This window comes from Pangasianodon hypophthalmus, chromosome 15 (assembly GCF_027358585.1).
Source record: "Pangasianodon hypophthalmus isolate fPanHyp1 chromosome 15, fPanHyp1.pri, whole genome shotgun sequence".
NCBI classification, from domain to species: Eukaryota; Metazoa; Chordata; class Actinopteri; order Siluriformes; family Pangasiidae; genus Pangasianodon; species Pangasianodon hypophthalmus.
Window position 1 is genome coordinate 9,726,308 of NC_069724.1, and position 20,655 is coordinate 9,746,962.

A 20,655-nucleotide genomic window follows, 5' to 3' on the forward strand; every position below is an offset into this window, starting at 1 on the left:
AGCTCATTTCCTTATAAAACTGCACTAATTGTACCTGAGACTACTATTTTTTTTAAAGTGAAGCATCGTCACACCAAATATTGACATTGATTCATTTATTACTGTTTACTGCTCTTTATAGTATTTTTTAAATGTAGAAACATTTAGTTTCATTATTTCTGAAGGCATCTTTGCTCTACAGCATTTCTTTGCATGTGCCTAAGACTTGTGCACAGTACTGGATATCTGGACTCTGACTGGGCCATTCCAAAATGTTGATCTTCATCTTCTAAAGCCATTCCTTTGATGACTTGTGCTTTGGGTTGTTATCATGCTGGAAGGTCAACTTATTCTTTATCTTCCGCTGTCTAACAGAGGCCTGTGGGTTTTGTGCCAAAATAGATTGTACACTATACACTATATGGCCAAAAGTTGGCCATATAGTGTATAGTGTACAATCTATTTTGAGAAAAGTTGGCCATATGACATCTGACCATCACACCTAAATGTGGGTCTTCTTCAAACTGTTGCCTCAAAGTTGGAAGCACACAATGTATACAATGTCCTTGTATGCTGTATCATTAGAATTTTCCTTCATTGGAACTAAGAGGCCCAAACCTGGTCCAGCATTACAATTTGCAATTAAATTACTTTGTGGACATTCTACAAGAATAAATGTAACTATAAACAGATGCTGTTGTTCCTTAATAAATAAATAGGATAAGGATAAATAAATAGAATAAGGATAATAATAATCAACATTGGGTTGGTAACATTAACTCTGCTTCATGTTCGGCCGCATCACACCCCCACATCATTGATTATTTTCCTATAACAGCACAACCCATCACATTTTTCTTTATGAATTGATCCTTATCAATACATGCTATGGTAGTAATAATGAACAGCTCTTAAATTAAAAAAAAAAACAACATTTCTTTAAATAATTTACGTTATTTTCCCATCCAGGTTGCATTCCCACCTCACACCCAGTATTCCCGGGATAGGCTCCGGGTCTGTCATGACCCTGACAAGGATTAAGTGGTTACTTAAGATGAATGAAGAAAATTAAACAGGTTATTTTTTTAATATGTATTATTTAGCGCTCTAACAGAACCAAAGAACTCTAAAGGTGTGACTGGATACTGAAAGTAATAGACACAGTGGTTCAAATAAATGGCGACTCACAAGAAACGTCCACAAATGTCCATTACTGATCCTTGTCCTTCTCCACAAACGTAAGTCCTAGGTTTTTATCTTGTATGTGACTCCAACAGTCATCTCTACATCCCAGAGAAGATACACTAAGTATGTAAAAGTATGTGGACCCCTGACCATCACATTCATATGTGCTTATTGAACATCCCATCTCAGAGTTGGTCCCTCTTTTGCTGCTATAACAGCTTCCACTCTGTGGGAAGACTTTGCACTAGATTTTGGGGCAGTGGCTGTGAGGATTTGTGCCCATTCAGCCACAAGAACATTAGTGAAGTTGGGTACTGATGAAGGCCAAGAAGGTACACAATCAGCATTCCAGTTCATCCCTAAGGTGTTGAGTGGGGTTGAGGTCAGGGCTTGTTCGGGTCATTCATGTTCTTCTACACCAACCTTGGAAAACCATGTCTTCATGGACCTTGCTTTGTTCACAGGGGCACTTTTATGCTGGAACAGGTTTGGGCCTCTTAGTTCCACTGAAGGGAAATCTTAATGCTACAACGTACAAAGAAATTTTAGACACCTTTGTGGCAACAGTCTGGGGAATACCCACATATAGGTGTGATGGTCAGGTGTCCACATACCTTTGGTCATATAGTGGACGTTTAAACCTGCGGTTTCTGGCTCAAGTCATGTTTTTATGTCCAGCCTTGTTCCTAACAAGCTGCAGTTACAGTGTTGCACTTTGAAACAAAGGTCGTTGAACTTGAGCTGCAAAACCAAGGTATTTTTTTTTGGAGTTGTGGATAATGGCAGCGAGAACAGACGTCTAGCAGAGTCCTGGAGTTTAAAGTTGATCATCCCCACAGTATGGAAACAAAAAATCTACTTATAGCAAAAGGTAGTATTGACTACATGCTACAGAAGAACTTGAAAGTAGGTTAAGGGTTAGATGATGAAATTCACTGCCTGGCTTGTGTTTTGTAACAGTAATTTTGTAACCAAAGAACTGACACATATAAACAGATTTACTAAACTAAACCTCCAGAGTTCCTGAGCTCTTTCATAAAAAACATTTGAACAAATGCCACCAACATTTTCCATGCTTTTCTAGGATGTTCTAAGAACAAGTTTCCCACACCTCTTGGAAAACCTAGTGATGACCTTGAAAAGTCATGTTTTAACGATCTAAGATAACACATGCATTCTAAGTATAACATTTTCAGCACAGTGCTGTTGAATTCTTGATTCTGATTGATCAGAAGATGTTGATTAATTTTCTATAACAGCAGCTCTGACAGTAGTGCCAGCTTTATTTCAAATCACAGGTTTACTATATATTAATGCACTCGTCCTAAAAGGTTATTGTTTCTATAGTAACAGCTTATTCACAGGGACTTCTTTGGCGAATTGGCCACATAATCTAAGACTAATAATAAATAGATCAAAATATGTTTTGATATTTAACAAAGAAATATTTGTGTAATTGTTGATACGGTGAAGTTTTCTGTAGGGAGGGATTTATGGAAGGAGTCTCCAGTGTTAGCGCTTTGTAGCAGTCAGAGGTAAAGCTGTATATTGAAGTTTAGGGCAGGGTTCTCATAAACAAGCTGCATTTTTCTGCCTTATTAATGTACAGCTGTGCAATAACGTAAGTAATTAAATGCATATATAAATGGACAAAATGTATCACATCATTTGTTAATAATTTTTTTTAAAAAATCATTGGCAAATTGCTGTGGTATAAGAGGAATAAAACACTTGAGAACATGCTGTTATAGGACTGTGGGATGGTAACAGTAACTCCACTCCACATCACACCATGCAATTGCTGATTATTATCCTAAAACAGCATGCTGTTGTTTAATGTTCTATTCCTTACTTAAGTGGGTCACTGTCTTGATCCTGTCACCCAGTGGAGTCCTAAATTTACCCAAATGTATTTATTTTACCTTTATTTTTCCAGCAGACCCCCAGATTAAATGTCTGTAAAATCTCCTCTGACTGAAAGGCATAGATTTCGAATGTGCTTTGAATGTGTCAAATTGATCATATATCGTTTTCATAGATAGAATCCTCAAAATCTGTGTCAAAATTTGCTCCTATTCTACTTTGTTATTTAGTGTATTGTTTGTTAAGGATGATGAAGTTAAATTTAACAGTGATTTTGAGTTTACGCAGGCATGTAAGCCTGTATACTTCCCTTCTAATATTTCAGTAACCCTCGTGATTAAATGGTAGTTGATTCAGTCAGGAGTTGTCAGGGATTGTATATTATCAGATGTGAGACATTCTAATATACCCTTCTATAATGAACAGTTGTCTGGAAAATCCTGGAAAATGATTTTCAGAATAGTGGGAGCCTGTAAATGTGTTTTATAACCCTTCAGCTGTTACAGGCTGTCCTGCTGCTAACTACTGCAGACAGTGTCTCAGACAGTGCCAAGAAATGTGACAGCTGGGCTACCATTCATTATGCCATCTTTCAGCCTCTGCATCTTTTATGCCAACCTTTTTCCCTTCTGCCCCAAAGAAAGTATGCACTGCATCTGTGCAGAAAGTCTAATCGGATTTCCAGTATGTTGCACAAATACGTTTTAAAACCGGGTTTTCCTGTTATCAAAATGTTATCCGACGTTCAGCAGTGTCTCAGCAGGTAACGTTCTGGAGTATTTATTGAAAATTTCAAGCCCCAGCACCTCCAAGCTGCCACTGTTGGCTCTTGAGCAAGGCCTTTATCATCAACTGGCTTCAGGAGCACTGCATATGCCTGACTCCGACTCCAACTTCCTTCCAAACTGGACTTTGTAAGGAAATTCATTTCATTGTACTGTACACATGTATAAGGACAAGATCTGTGTTAATGAGCCCAACAAAGTCCCAGTGACCAGGACAGATATTATTTTTTTGAGTTGGAGTATGTGGAATCACTTGATTTTCCTTCACTTTCTCTTATTCTTAAAATCTTGGGTTAGGGTTAGGGTTAGGGTTTTATATACATATATATATGTACCAGGGTGTTCTGACCTTATATGTAACGCCATAAGATAAGCGGATAGAACATACATAAGCAGATAGATAAGTGGTACATGTTGTCATGTGAAGACCCGTTATCATACAACGAGCTAAGCCTCTCTGAACATGTTATCACATAAATGACCAAAAAATCTGTTATACATTGGTAGGCTTTCACACTTTTAGCTAGACAAGAAGGGAGACAAGTTGCGTGACAAGACTGAAACTGAACTCGGACTACACTCCCGTATTTCTCCTTCTGAAGAACTTTTGCAAAAAAAATTCACCTACTGTCTCCAGATTTATCCTTCCACCCTTGGCATCTGACTGAAACGCTATTCTGGTGTAAAAGACAACAAGTATTTGACTGAGTATTTGACCGTGTTCTGAGTTGGGCCTGGTTTGCCTTGATCTAGCCCCTGAACGTACATCACATTTGATCTATACGTACATGTACAATGTACAATGTGATACGTACAATGTGATACGATCGCAACGATCACAACAGCAATCCCTTCTAAAGTCTCAGAGGGTGATGACTGAGGATCTGACCAAATAGACATCGTTTACACCATACATTTTCTACATTTTCACCTGCTTTAAACATTTTTCTGCATTTATGGAACTGTACTCTTAATTTTCATTCAGCCATCATACATCACTGTTTTTAGAAAATCTTTCTTTAATATATATTTTTTTTTACCACAGTGCTGTTGTTTCCTTAACCAGAAGGTGTTGATTAATTTTCTCTAGCAGCAGTTCTGACAGTACTGCTGTGCACCTGCAAATCACAGGTTTATATTAATGCCCTCATTATACATTAACAGCGGCAAAGTCATTATGTAATACGTTATCGTTTCTATAGTAACAGCTCTTACATACGGAGTTGTACATCGGACACTGATATGGTCAAAGAGATATTTACTAAACATTACAGAAGGAGTCTCCAGTGTCAGTGCTTTTTAACAGTCAGAAGTAATGTAATTTTAAGTTGTCCACCACCGCAAAGTCCTCAGGACAAAGGACATTCCTTGGTAACATGACAAGCTCGGTTTTTGTCTTATTAACTTCAAAGGAGAGAGAGAGAGAGAGAGAGAGAGTGATGGTGAGTGAATAGTTATTAATAGCTATAATAATGCAATTGATAACAGGAATTAATTAAAGGCAGACGGTTCCACAATATGTAACTACAAATGGATAAAAAGTATGATGTGTCATTCTCTGATAAAATGATTAGTGTTGACAAGGTATAAGAGGAATAAAACACTCTGGAGCATGCTGTCATAGGAAAATAATTACCATTGCAATGAAAACAGTAACTCATTGCATCACACTAGCATTCCCTGTTGTGTTTTATTCCTTACATACATGACAGATAGGGTCATTTTAAAGTTTACCTTATAAAACCCCTAATGGCTTGACCAAACCAAAGACACACACACACACACTGTTCTTCAACCAATTATCATTTGATTGTTGATTATTTTCCTAAAACAGCACCTCTTGAAGTGTTTCATAGCACAGAAATCTACCAATGATTACAATTTTTTTAAACTTTATTAATGAATGGCACATGACATGTACTTCTTATCCATTTATAGTTACTTTTAATATTGTGGAACATCTGTGCATCAAGTTAGTTCCTGTTACTGCTTACGTTATAGCAGCTATAAACATTCATCTCCTCACCAGCTTCTCTGTTTTCTCTCTTTTGAAGTTAATAATACAAAAAACCCTGCAGTTTGTGATGTTACGAAAAGACCACAAGGTACGCTGAAGATTTTTCATCTTTACCTCAGTTACAAAGTGCTTACACTGGAGACTCCTTCCTTAAATCTTAAATGAATATCTCCTTATAGAAAACTTATCAACAATATACTTATATATTTATTTGTTAAATCATAACCCATTTTTATTTGTTTATAATTAGGCTTAGATTATGTGGCCCGACCGCCACACAAGTCCCTGTGTAAACTGTTACTATAGAAAGGATAATGCATTAGAACATGTGCATTAATGTAAACCTGTGATTCGTAGCTTCTCTTATAGAAATGAATCAGCACCTTCTGACCCTCTGACCAATCAGATTCAGGAATTCAACAGCACTGTGGTGTAAGATCTAGAGAGTAACCATCACTTCTCTACTTCCCTCTGATTTTATTTGTTATAAGTGATGTAATCTGATGAAAAAGGACACTAATGCACTTTCTCAGTGAATTAACAGCCCAACATTACACTTGTCCCAGATTAATATTTGAAAATTGTATCAGTGTTCTCACTTTCCACTTGTTTTTTAATCTGTACATTTCTGTATTTTCCCGCATGTGGAAACTCTGATCATATATCTGTAGATGTGATCAAACAAATCAACATAAATGCATTAAACCCTTCATTGTAAGGCTGGTAAAGGGCCTGTGATTGAAGCCTGGTGTGGAGAATAGAAAATAGCAGTAAGAGGCTTTGAGTAAAGCCTCAGTAGAGCATGTGGTGCTCTAGGCAGCTTAAACCCTGCTGCTGAAAGTTTACTTACCTTTCAAATTGACAAATTCACTTCCCTTCTCTTCTCCTCACTCCATTTCTTTCTTTTGTTCTATCTCTCTGGAAACACTTGGGGTAAGTCCACAGGTGCATGCACAGGAGGAACACAAACTCAGGAGCGAATTTCAGTAGCTATTCACTCCTCCATCAAACTTCTATCCTGTCCTATATGGTACACACATCTAATACACACATACTTCCTTGTCTTTCTTTTTCTTCTCTTTCTCTGTGTTTATTTGAAGAGCTGAACCTGCTACCTGTTGATCAGAGATGCTGGATCCGGCAGCAGCAGCAGCAGAGCAGTGAAACGCTCAGGGCGTCACTCAGCCCCACTCATGATCCTGATTAAAGGAGGGAGGGCTTAAAGCGCACGCGGAGCCGCGAGATTGAACAGCTGATACAAAGGTCTACCGGTCAGTACACCACACCGTTGTGGTCACGTCTCTTGCCCACTGCTTCCCCTCTCTCTCTCTCTCTCTCTCTCTCTCTCTCTCTCTCTCTCTTTCTCTCTCTCTGATTGTGTATGGGAAAAGGTCAGTGTTTTTCCATCTAAAAATGGAACCTGGGTGTGACTGATATTATCAATGAATAGTTTGTTTAGGGAAATGACAAGAGTCCAGAACAACGTCACACGTAACACAGCATTACAGAATGTGAAAGTGAAAAGAATAATTACAAACTACTGAAAAGGCTTCTGTTGAATACTCAATTCTGATTGGTCAAAAGGCTAATACGTTATTGTTTCCATAGTAACAACTCACACAGGCACTTGTATTGCAGATGCTCACTAATATTAAAACAGATGAAAAAGGTGATATACATAATTGTTGATAGGGTGTGATAGTTTGGTGTAAGGAGATGAGTTTGTGTTTTCTAGTTTCTCAGGAACATGGCAAGCTACGTTTTTGTCTTATTAGCTTCCAAAGAAAAAAAAGGGAGTGACTGTTTATAGCTGCTGTAATCTAAGTGATAACAAGAACATATTTCACCAAAACATTAAACATTAAAGGTATCTATGAATGGATAAAAATTATGATGCATCCTTCTTTAAGAAATTAAACTGTTTAGTTTTGGCAAATTGCTCTGGTATAAACAAGAGGAATAATACACTTCAATAGCTGCTGTTAGTGAAAAATAATTAAGTTCATGGTGGTAAAAGCAACTCTGCTTTGCATCTGGCTGCACAACACCACCCCATTGTTGATTATTTTCCTATAACAGCACACCCCAAGTGTTTTACTCCTTACTTATTGAGCTACAAATGATAGAAATTATAGATGGTTTCTAGATGCTTATAGACAGATTTTTTTCAGGCACTAAACTATAAATTCAGAAAATCATTCACCTAATTGCTCTTTGTTCTGTCAATGACGTGTATCTGAAATTTTTTTTTTTAAATTTTGCCATTCTGTACTGGTAAGTTATTCACAGCAAAAAGTTTGAGGAGCGCTAGGGAGGCCTAGCTGAGAAAAAGAAACAATTGGACAAAGCAGAGGGGAAATGAGGTCATGCTGGATTAATGCTGGACATTATGGTGTGTTAATGCTAACCAGAGACATAAACAATGTACTTTAGAGGAACAGTTTGATGATTAAATGAATATACAGTGTTCCCTTTACCCCAAGACCTTCATAGCTACATTAGTCTCACAGCTTTAGTGCTACATGTGTATTACATGTGGGAGAAATAGTTTAAATTTCACTGCATCTTTAAGAGATCCTTACGATAAAATGTTACCAGTGAACATAAGTGCAGTGTATTGAGGGAATATAGAAAAAAATGACTAAAATGAGATTTTTAATGTTTTATTTCAAAGTCATGCCACAAGTTGACATAAAATACAAAATAGAGAAAATAAATACTTCGAGAGTAAATATAAAATAACCACAGTGTAACCCAGGAAACACACAAATAAATAAAACACACATTGAAACGTACATAAGATACAGCTTTCTCAACGCATATAATCGATAAAGGTAGACTATTATTTTGTTTAACACAAAGATTCGATGGACAGATATAAAAGATTAAACAAAGGAGTATAAAATGTTGCTAAAAGAGACTTGTTATAAAGTTCTCAGTGTCTGCTACCATATATAGAATGTCATCATGCAAGTTTATATCAGCGCCGCTTTCGAGTTCAACGTCGGCAGAAAAATACAAGAGTATCACAAGCTCATTCTCCGGATGTCCGATTTGTTATAAATAAAACAAATTAGAATAAAGACAGAGGAAGAAGAAGAAGAGGAAGAAAACGTCACACTCTCTACAAGCATTCCATGAATCTTAAGGCGATGCCGCTCCGTGAAGCTTAGAGAATTCAGACATGGCACATTTCACCATTCGTGATGGTTTTTGTCCGAGCGGAGCTTCCAGTTAGTCACAGTACATGCAGCGATGCAGGCCAGCGAGCTAGCGCATCCGAGACAGAAAGAGAGACAGAGAACAGATAAAGTAGTGCCGTTCATCAGAGTAGGGATATTACGGTTTGAAATATTCACGGTATGATAACCTAGTCTAAAAATAATACGGTTTCATCGTGTCACGGTATTCACTGACTATTTAAAAATACACAAGCCTGTGGTGAAAATTAAACCACAAATTTATTACAATTTCTCTGTAAAAATCCTTGTACTTTGTATATATCTAAAAGCCAAAACAAAACAAGATCGAATCCCCTAATTGTCCTTAGAAAGATGTTTTTTGAGAATGACTTTTCCATAAAATCTCTTTCAATTGTCAGTATTTATCATGTTGTTATAAGCTGAAAGAGAGAGTGGTTGTAAGGAAAGGTAAAAAGGGAAAATCTATGCTCAGAGACCAAAAAAATATATAACTAGCGCAGCAGCATGCAGCACTGCTAAGCCACGATGTCTTCTGTGCGTTTGATGTGTGTGCAGATGTGTATGATAAAGTTAGGAACAGGCTAGGACTGGCAGCAGAGGTAGCAATGTAATGTGTTTACAGCAGTAGCGGATTACGTAGCCAAAGGGTTTTTAGTGCATTTGCGTCCCGTGCGCGGAGAAAAGGAGGTTGCTGGGTTGCGACATTTTTGGGGAGTTGCAGCCAGACACAAAAGGGATGAGAACCACTGGAGTAAGGATCTTGATCGGGTTCAAAAATGAACGAGTAGACGGTAACAGACAGAAAAGCATTTTAATCAGCATTTAGAAAAAAGTCACTCACTGCGAAACCGTAACAACCCTAATCAGAAGCGAACATAAACACCCAGGAATGGCATTCCGCCTCAGTAGAAATGTAGTGAGCACTTAAAAAGTTTTTTTTTTTAATTTCAAACTTACAAACTGCTCAAAAGTTTCATCACACACATTAATGCAGATTAATACTGTATCTTCATGAAACTGTACTGTAGTACTATAAACATCCATGAAACTGGATGTCCAGCAGGCCATTTTGCAAAATATATCAGTTACTGCCACTTACATACACTCATGCCTGGCCGAAGCTGAGCAATCAGCATACACACGTTCACGTCACTGTCCACCGGTGAAAAGCACATGCAGCGTAAGCTCAGACCTGCATGTGCAAGCAGCAGCGACGTCCATATCGTCACAGCACAAAGACCACTTTGTGGCGTGTGTCTCATTTGAATGTGGAACACTGTAGAACAGTCGGCGTACACATGTGGCTGTAAACCTGCCTCTGGAATACGGACATGCACAGAGTTAAATTTAGCATCGTGTTAATAAATGTGCATTCCTAAATATGTTTGGCAAGACTGATACACTGTGGTAAAAAAAAAAAAAAAAAAAATCCACTGTGTTAGCTTTACAGACTGAATGTTGGCAAAAGAAATACAGAGGACATAATTAAAAACATTAAATAAATAAATAAATAAAAATATCGCTCGACTCATATTAGGGTGGCAAATTAATCACCTTCATGGCATTTACGCAAAACAAATTCAACCTGGAAATGTGAAAGAGAAAGAAAAGTGCGTTTAAATGTTTCTGCTGAATAAACACAGCTTGAGCATGAAGGCATGGATGTTAGATGTGTGATTATCATATTCTCTGGACTCTTTTTTGCCCTCTAGCCCCATTTAACTGTATAAATGAATCCTCTCGGTACAGAATTATTTCTTTTCAAACATTAAGCTCTGTATTTAAATCTGCACAATTATAATTTGGCCATTTATTGGAGTAAGAGAGATTATTTTTTCACCTGAGCACAATGCCCACACAACACATTTTTTAAAATTGCCACGAAATTCAAGTTGACATTATTTATAGGTCTACTTTTATTGTTTTTCAGTTATTAAAGTTTGGATTAAACCCATTCAATTCAAGTAATCTGGCTAATAACTATAATATGTCAGTAATAAATCTAATAAATTTAATAATGTTGGGTTATGATTTCCAGCACTGTAACAAAATTTAAAACAAAAATCACACACTCTCTGAGTATGCGTCACAGACCCAACTTTGAGAAACATGGCTCTAGTAAAAAAAAGTGATATAAAGTGATATACATGCTATAATTTTTGTATTGCCCAAATTGCAATATACCCTGTGTTACAGTTTTTACTGTCTAGTTGATACCACAGTTGTCATGGCTAAAAAAAATTGTAGTGAAATTTCAGCTTCCAGTATATTCTGTGTAAAATGATATGCTTGCCGAGTGCTGCCAAGCCTGATGTTTTCACAGAATTGGGCTGACTTACAGCATGTTTTTGTCCATGAGTTGACACTGCGACATTTGCATGTTTTGTAATGTTTTACAAGCATAAAGGCTTAAGGCTTAAGGGTTGTTGCTTTTTAAATGAATGTTAGTAGAATTATAGCCGATAAAGTAGGTATGTAGTATGTGGTTATGATTAAACTAACATCTGAAACAATGTCTTGTAACTAGTAACTAGTAAATGTATATAAAATAAAATATAAAATAGTTCAATACTTGTACCGTGTTGTATAACAGCAAATTGGTTTACTCACTGTCCAAGCTTTTCTTTATTTATCACAATATATCTAATAATATAAGACCATTTTAAGACCAAAATCAAAACTGTTTTTGGAAAAATGCACTGTTTTAATACTGCTTCATTCAAAAAATATGTGATATGATGTTACTTTTTAAATATTTCAAAGTAAGAGTAGTCATGATTTTGGAGTTTAATACAGGGTTTAGGAGGGTTTGAGTTTTGAAATTAAGCTAATTTTTGTTATTACACATACCGGGCAACTCTGATGCTAGTGCTGCGACATGCTAAACCGCTTAAACATCTTTGTTAAAAGGCTTACTGTAATATACAGTTTGTTAAAGAGAAAGCCATATCGCTGTTACTGGCCTTATCTGTATTTAAAGCTAGAACGATTGTACGCATCAGACCTGTGTAAGACAGCGCTACATTTAGCTTGGTACTAACATAACATTAAAAACACAATAGGTGTACACGTGGAAATGAGTATTATCACAGCAGAAGTGATCTGACAAGCTTATAAAATAAATTACGAGGTTTTAGCAATAAACGTAGTTCTATAATGAGTTCTTGGTAAGAACAGACCTATAAACTGCGATTTTCCTGAATTCAGAGAGGGATTAAAATCAGCATTGTAGCAAAGGCTTCAGTTTAGGGAACAAGACAGCAATAAACTTTAGCCTAATAGACTAATCTAGACAGTGGTAGAGGTTCTGAGGTGCCATTTTAGGTTAAAAAATACCTGGTACATGGAGATGACTTTAATTAATGCAACAATGAATGAATGATTTGCATCTAAGGTGTGTCTTGTACTCCGGAGCGATTTACGGAAAACTTTGTTTTCAAATTCTCAGGCTATAATAACAGGACAGATAAACTGTTAATGATCTTCTCTTGATCTTTTAACATACTATATTAGTAACAACTTCCACAATCCCTTTTCTCCTAATTTGCTATGCACGAACAAATACTGAATGAATAAAGTCACATTATCTCTGGCTGTCTGGTTTCACGATTATGCCTGAGGACTAATCTGCTTGGCATGAACATCTCTCTTACTCCTCACATGCAACACTTAACTGTATGGCACTTCATGCTTAAACTAGTGAGCTAACCGACCTGACACCCATCTCCTAGCACATGGGCCTTCAGACTAAGGGCTGTATTCAGAGTTGGCTATTTAAGTTCAAAATTAATGTTAATATTTATGCATATTCAGATTTGGGTTACACAAGCCAAATTTCCTGGGCTCCCCATTCAGATTATTAAAATTACCTGCATGTATTTCATTCCTCAAAGCTTGTCAGATTTTTACCTAAGTGCCCCTAAGATGGGGTTTTCAATAGTGTTTAGACCACCACCTTTAAATACAAAATTTGGTTTAAATTTTACAATATGGCTTTCACCCTCATTATTCGGCAGTTTATAACATATTATTGTTATAAATAAGAAACCTTAATATAGCCACAAGATTCTAAATCGAGGTCATGTACAACTCTGACACAACTGTCTGAATAGTCTCTAGGTACATCTGAGATCTGAATACTGATGTGCATACTCTTCACTCTGCATGATTAACTCAACTCTGAATATAGCCCAAAGGCAAGAGATCACTACGTCTTGAAGTTTTCATGCCCCTATTTACTATAGGCCACAATGCAGGGGCTAAATGAATGAGTGACAGCTAGCTGCAGCGCCACAGAATACACCCCATGCTGGAAACAGCCTCTGTTTGAACACTGAAGAATTAAGCAATGATCCATGTGTGTCCTAAAGTGTACTTTCAAGTATGCTAGTGTTGTTTTTTCATAAATGGCTTGAAGCAGAGATGGCCAGCTCTGCCCCTTTTCCTTAAATGGCAATTCAAAAATCCTATGTATTTTCAGCAGAAGGGCTGGGGATTGGTTAAGTGAAGGGGACAGCTTGTCAAGGTCCCTAATGCAACTGCAATTCGAAGGCAGCAGAAGGCTATAAACATTACTAACCGCTCATTAAATATTAAGCCAGCTAGCATTATGGAAGTTAGCTAGCTAGCGAAAGTTTCGGTGAGGTAGCTACCATTAACGTTGGGTGAAAATAACAAAAGAAAAATAGAAGGCATTCTGCTGTTACATAGTTACTGTTCTGTTTAAAATTACATGTACTTGACTAATTTAAAAGCCCACATTTAAGTCTGTACTTTACATTTTTTTTTTTAAGAGCAGGAGCTTCTTTCACCCAGCCTGGGTCTTCACATCATTTGTATCTGGGGCTGCAGCTAGAAACTCAAAGCATATCCTACTGTTCCATTATCTGATTATCTGACCGTAAATACAGCAACTATAACATTCGTCTTTTCTTGTATGAAAAAAAAGATGCATTTTAAGACAACATGGGACATTGTACATAAATAAAAAAAAAAGTGACAATAAATGTCCCCTTTCATGTAATGAAAAAAGTGACAACTTATTTAAATATATGGTTTGATAAAACAGTTCAAAAACATTTCCACCATAACACAAGCAACTAAAATGCTAGCAGCACATAAGCTGGTAATGGTAAGTATATAAATAGCTTTGTAGTAGTTCATAGTAAAAGGGCACATCAGCAATTGGAAAGGAGAGTAAAGAGTCTGCGGTTCCTAGAGCATTAGTACAGCACCCCCTGGTGGAGCGGAAGAACAGTTCTAATAGGACTCGCATCATGGCACATGCTGTTTGGCAAGAGCTGAAGAGAACCAGCAGTCTGTCACATCACGTCACAGTCTCATGAGTGAGGTATGCATGCAAAGTGTGTATACACATGTCCATCTCCTAAAGATTGCTCTCCACTCTAAAACACTGCTGGAATTTATGTAGTTTGTTTACACATGCATGACCTTTGAAGGGTCATCTGAGGGGGTTTATTTGGGATTAGCATACGCACACACATGCACACACACACACACACACACACACACACACACACACATAAGCTGTTCAAACTGTCACGGTCTTCAGGCAGTGGCGTTACTATGGAGATGGAGGCTGGGTGGGCTTTTGGTCCCTGGAGGCGGCTGGTCGTGGCTGAACTCTGTGCCCCTGTTTCTTGGTATTGTTGCAAAGCTAGACCAAGCATGCTGCTGTACATCCAAAGAGAATCCAGTGTAAAGATTTTGAAGAATCCACACAATTCAGAGGCACTCGAGTCAACCTCATTGTTGTTCAGAAAGCAGGTCGAATGGGTCATGCGCTGTCCAAGCCATCCATAAATGGTTTCTTCGAAAAATGGTCTTCAGCAAGGTGAGTTAGTAATGCAAGTCTGATCTGGTAGGAATACCATGAGGGAGCACAAGAGTGATGGCAAGAACTGATTTTTGTTGAGGTAAGCTGGCAGCGGAAACCATGCAGCTGATCGCAAGATGAAGACTCCGCAATGGTCCCAATACCAAACTGACCTCAGCTGCTCATGCACAACTAATGCGTAGCCCTTATGAATACTATGCGAGTGCTGCAAAATGATATGGGTAATCAGTAAGGGATGAGGAATACCTTGATCGCAGGCCATCGAGAGAGAAGGAAGGAGGAGGTAAAGGGCAGGGGTGAGGTTGTGGTCATTAAGTTGTCAGATGTTGGTCAATGTGGTGCAGGTGATCAGGCGAACGGTCAGCATGCCGGGAAGGTCATTATCTTGGCGACTGCCTTTGTCTCTCAGGTGGACAATGTGCTGCTCCTGTCGGTCATTCGGATCACTGAAGAGGGTCACCTGACCCAGGAAGGTGTCTACAATCACATTCTTATTGTAGATCTACCATCATCATGGGCCAATCAGAGGAAGATGTTAAAGCAAAAGAGAGAAGCAGATTGAGAAATCAGAAGTCTAAAGCCAAGAGTAACGGTACGTACCCACTTGTTTGCCATGCCGCGGACGATTTTTTTCAATAAAGAGCTTGCATATTACATGAAGGTTGTGGCGCAGTAGAATCTCACTCACTATGTGGCTATGTCAGGACCATCAAGACCCCTGCAGAGCTAGTCCACCCTGATTGATCTATTAGTTCATAGGTTCCAACCCCTGGTTCTGGAGTACCCCCTGTCCTACACATAGTATTAATGATTTCCATTCTCTAACACACCTGATCCAATTAATCATCTAATTACAAGTCCATCTTGAGTTGAAGTGGGTGTGTTAGAGCAGGGGAAACACTAAAATGTGCAGGACAGGGGGTACTCCAGGACCAGGGTTAGGAAGCTGGTCTTCTTGGTCTGACCAGCTACCAGCTGCCAAACCCCAGTCCAAGCTGGTCTAGCTGGAAGACCATCTTTTTTGGCTCGTATGTTATTTTCCAGCTTCCTTATTACATAACTAAATTGATCAGTAAAAGTTGGAGATTTTCTAACTGCCTTATTGTTGTCTTATTTTGTTAAATTAACTCATCTGTAATGCAGCATTAGCAGTGAAAATTCAGAAACTCTTTCCTTACTACTAGCTTGACCAGCTTGGCATGTGTTATTGCCAAGACCAAGTTGGATTTTTCATAAGAGATGGGTACCGTACCCTGCTTTCTTTAAGGTCCTGTGGTATCATGTATGCCAAACGGAAATTAATCTAAACCATTTTTGACTCTTAAAAAAGGGAAATGTTTAGCTTAAGCTAGCTAAATGCAGTACTGTAAGCTTGCTATTAAATAAAGTAAATATAAATAGCTAGAAAGCTAAAAAGCTTAGGAGTTAGCTACTTTCACAATATAAAATTAGCTGCTGTTACACTAAAGGGCTATCCTTACATTAGCTAAAGATTACCTACATAACATAGCTGCTAGCTAGCTCAACACATTTTGATGCTGTCAGAGGGAAGCTCTATGTAGCTGTGCTCAAACTTATGCAAATGAATCTGCCATAGTGCTTAGCCAATCATGCAAAGGTAGATCACCATTTGGCAAAACTGAAGGCGAATGTTAATTTTAATAACCAAACCTATAAAAAAGAGAAAAAAGGTGCAGCAGCATGCGGCAACAACATTTGCAAGTGGCTGTGTACTGTTAGCAACTGCTGAAAAAACGACAGAGAGCACAGAAATAAGAACAGAGAAAACAGAAGAGAATCACACTCACCTCGATGTGAATGCCTTCTTTTGGCTTTTTGCGATAGAACAACCCCTTGATGTCAAAGTTGGGACTTCGGGTGTCCTTATGCACAGGTGATCGAACTTTCTCCCCCTCACAGGTGATAATCACGTACGGATCTGAGGCTGGAACAAGACGTCTGGAGGTCACATACCAGTTTTGCAATTTGTGCACTTTTTCATGCTGATGCAACACCACAACTACTGACCAAATCCAGAGATATGGCTGAGTGTTAATGGAAATGGGGATAGGGACAGAGTGGTTTCTATTTTTGGCCAAAATTAGCATTTCAACCTGCAGATAAGAACGTTAAGTGGAAGTCCACTTACAGCGAAGGACAAGTCATAGGACACTACTGTGTCTCAATGTGAATGTACTGAAAAGTTGTCTTGATTCAGAAATATGAGAGTCTTACACCTATTAGAAACTGCAGTATGTTAGACAAACTGCATTAGGGCTGAATAAATCAGCTAGTGTGTGTAGAAACAGGCACATTAGAGGTATCAGGCTGATTAATAGTTTTGGTTCCTCGGGTCTGCATGTCTGCTTTTCTCCAGTGGGAGAACAATTTATGCTCACTGCCACTAAGATTCAGTGCCTCTGCTGTTTATGTCATCTTGTGTCTTGTGGGGAATCAGGCAGGTCGGTGTGTACCTTAAAGGGCTCCCTGCTGGTTTTAAACTCAGGAGAGAGGGGATACACTAGAGCAGATAAGGGAACAAGAACTCACAGGCCCTGACTTACCGAAAAACATGGCAGCTCATTTATTAACAGCATCTACAGAGGATTGTCTGTTTCACATTAGCAAAATAACACGTCTGTTTCTGTGTTTTGTGCGTTTGCTTTAATGAAAATCCAATTTGGATAGGGTGTGTCTACCTAAAATAAAATAAATATGGCATCAATGCAAACATTGATGGCAATTAAAGAAGCTAACCAACTCTCACTGACTAAAAAAGAAAATTACATCCAGGCAGAAAAAGGAGGAAGAGTTAGGGTGTGTCTGTGGTAGGTGATGCACTGCAGTAGCTGAGCTGCATTACTGGACATTTTAACACACTACACTTAGGAGGCGAACTGTCACCGTTTAGTCGTCATTTTGCCACTTTGAGCTCTCTGTGAGCTTTGCCTTTTATGGAGTTTTGTGAGCACTGTTTAACGTAAATCAGTTGTGCCATGAACACACTTGATAATTTACAGCTCACCGGCATTAAGATACGCACATGAGTATGAAAAAACATCAAATGAAACTTTCGTGAATTTTTATTCCCTATCAAAACATTTACAAACACTTTTACAAAAGTTTGATAAATGAGGCCCTGTGTGAATAGATGATCATCTTATAACCGATATGGTTTTATGCTGTGTGTGTAGGTTTACCTCCGTTAGAGTCTTGGCCCTGCAGCCCCTCAGCGCTCAGCACGTGCACCTGAGTGACCAGCTGAGGATATCCACACATCCCCGTCCAACACGTCTGAGGAGGCTCGTCCAGGGTCAACTCTCTGTTCCAAAACAGAATATCAGAACAACCTGAGCACTCAACTCTTCAGCTATAAAACTCTGGATTTGAGATTTCATGGAAACATTAAAAGATTTATGAGTAATAAAAACAAAATAATGAAGAAAGCATTAGCAGTTAGGTTTACTTGCAGTCTGAAGGCACATCTGTGAATACCCGGAGCAGGAAGTCTCCCTGCTGGCCCGGGTCAAAGGTCGTGGGAATGATGACGTAGCGGCCCTCTTTCAGCTCTTTCCTCAGGAAGACGCAGCGGGAGTTAATGTAGATGGAACCTGCGACTTTCTGCTGGGCCGTGTGCATGCGGTACTTTCTGTTCAATTCCACCTAGTGGGAAGAAGGTTATATAGAAGAACAGGTGAGGACTTACACTTGGTAGTGAAAGAACTGTGATCATGACATCATTAAATCTCAAAAATGTTATTTTTATGTGTCAAATCATATTACACTAGTAATTGTGAACAAGCAATAGAATGTTTTCTACGTTACAAGTACTATAAAAAAAACTACATTAAAGCTCTCATTAAAGCTCTGTTGAAACTACACATGATCTTTGGCTTGCCTTTAAAAAAAAAAAGATCTGTTCGTGCCAGGACGGCGCTAAATTCCAGGCCGGAAAATTGAAAACATGCATGTACAAACAAAGTTGATTGAAATGCAGGTGGGTTTTTTTTTATCTGATTAAAACAGTGCAGATTTGATCAATTATGAGCCTTGCTTTTCATTTACAGTATCATTTTCACAAGTTTGGTTTAACTTTCAATAAAAAGAAAAGGTGATTAAAATAAGCATGTATATTAAAATATTATTTGGTCACTAAACAGGTGGTTTGACAATCATTTATATTCTTCTTGAATCGTTTGTTAACTCTGTGTCATTCTATCACTTAAGCAAACCTTTCTTGTTACCTTTGCCTCGAATAAAGCTTGTTGTGGCTCTTTAATCAAAGTTACTTCCACCCTTATGCATGCCCCACCCTTATGCATGATGTTAATGATGATAAAGGATAAATGCTTTAAATAATCTACACTTTTTTAATTGCATCAGAAGTTAATTCATCAAATCATATAATCCATTATATTTCTCTCAGTAACTCGGAAGCAATCATCCTTCCATCTAAATGATAAGAATTTAAAAAGAAGTAATTCCACCACCGTGGTACTGTAAGATGGAGATAAACTAATAGCTAAGTTGTAATGCCTGTTGGCTGTTTATACTATACGTGTTTATATTTCAGTACCCGATGGATGTCGAAGCCGATCGCCAGGTTTTCTCCTTTGCCTTCTTTGGGAGTCGCTCTTTTCTCTTTCTGCTGCAGGCAGATCAAGACCTCGTCTTCCACCTTCCTCACATCAAACACGTACTACAAAGAGGAGTACATGCTTTACAGCCACTCGAAATGTCTAATATGTTATTATTAATACACATTAATACATTAGTTGGAGGAACATCACTGAAGATACACACTGGACTTACAGAGAAAGAGTTGCGATTGTACTGTATTCTTTCCATTATATGTAATGGGTTTAATGGTGCTCTGTGGGATGTTTGAAAGTTTAGGATATTTTATAAGCAAACCCTTGTCCCAGACTTGTTTTGATTGCTCCTTGGTCTTCGCAATGATCTTGTTTATTTAGGTATGTTCTCTAACAAACTCTGGAGCCTTCCAGAAACATGTGTATCATTATATTTGGATCATATGACAGTTGCACACAGGTCCACATAATTAATCAACTAATTAATTATTAGTTGGAAACTGCACCGGAAAGAATTTAGGGGTTTCACACCAATGGGGGTGCACTTATGGAATCACAGCTTTTAAGTTTTCTATTTGTAAAAGATTTTGCAAACTATATGGATTTTCCCAAATTTCAGTATTAGGGGTTATTTTGTGTAGATTCATGACATACCTCAGTTAAGTCAATTCCAGGTTACAGCACAACAAAATGTTTAAATGTTCAAAGGGGGGTGAATACTTATGCAAGGCAGTGTACATTGAGATTGCTTGTACCATGGTGAACAAAAATGCTTATGTGCTTATGTAAATACAGTAAATACAGAGGCACAGACCTGAGGGTTCTGCAGAAAAGTGGCTTTGTGATTGATGCAGCCTCCTGAGCGGTTACGCAGAGGGTCGTCTCGGTAAACCCAGGATCCTCTCATCACCTCCTCCTCCCAGGTCTTATGGATGCTCAGGTAGGATGTGTTGATGAGCCGACACAGGATGAGGTCAGTAAAGTAGTGACAGAAATCCTCAAAATTCATCCTGTGTGCATGATTAGAATCAGCAGGTAGTTTTTCAGATTTCTCCATGAAGAGGTATTCATGAATTACCAAACAAACATGCAATTTTGAGTAGCTTAGTGCTGCTTTAAACATTTTTCAGCCAAAAAGAAACCTACCCCAAATGTAACTGATTTGGTGCCTTTT

At 38.2% G+C, this 20,655-nt stretch overlaps 2 protein-coding genes and 1 long non-coding RNA gene across 6 annotated transcripts in view; 1 reads left to right on the forward strand and 2 right to left on the reverse strand.

The window, feature by feature from the left end:
* The window catches only part of myo7ab (myosin VIIAb), a 57,131-nt gene extending 50,059 nt beyond the window's left edge, over positions 1-7,072 (reverse strand). The window contains exon 1 of the mRNA XM_026938568.3: positions 6,680-7,072. The gene's annotated coding sequence lies outside the window, so the exon portion shown is untranslated. The remainder of the gene's footprint in view (positions 1-6,679) is intronic.
* Positions 1,850-18,221, forward strand: LOC128320508 (uncharacterized). Its single transcript, XR_008304031.1, has 3 exons — positions 1,850-2,035; positions 6,930-7,100; positions 18,084-18,221. It is a non-coding gene; the product is annotated as an uncharacterized LOC128320508 (long non-coding RNA).
* capn5b (calpain 5b) overlaps positions 8,483-20,655 on the reverse strand; it is a 53,384-nt gene continuing 41,211 nt past the window's right edge. For 3 of the 4 annotated variants that reach the window (XM_053240396.1, XM_026938567.3, XM_053240395.1), the window contains 6 exons: positions 20,296-20,491; positions 19,466-19,588; positions 18,356-18,552; positions 18,090-18,211; positions 16,698-16,834; positions 8,483-15,391 (listed from right to left, as the gene is read on the reverse strand). In XM_053240396.1, the coding sequence (XP_053096371.1) occupies positions 15,209-15,391; positions 16,698-16,834; positions 18,090-18,211; positions 18,356-18,552; positions 19,466-19,588; positions 20,296-20,491 (958 nt within the window). In that variant the 3' untranslated portion in view covers positions 8,483-15,208. The remainder of the gene's footprint in view (positions 15,392-16,697; positions 16,835-18,089; positions 18,212-18,355; positions 18,553-19,465; positions 19,589-20,295; positions 20,492-20,655) is intronic. The other variant, XR_004579581.2, reaches the window with a different exon arrangement.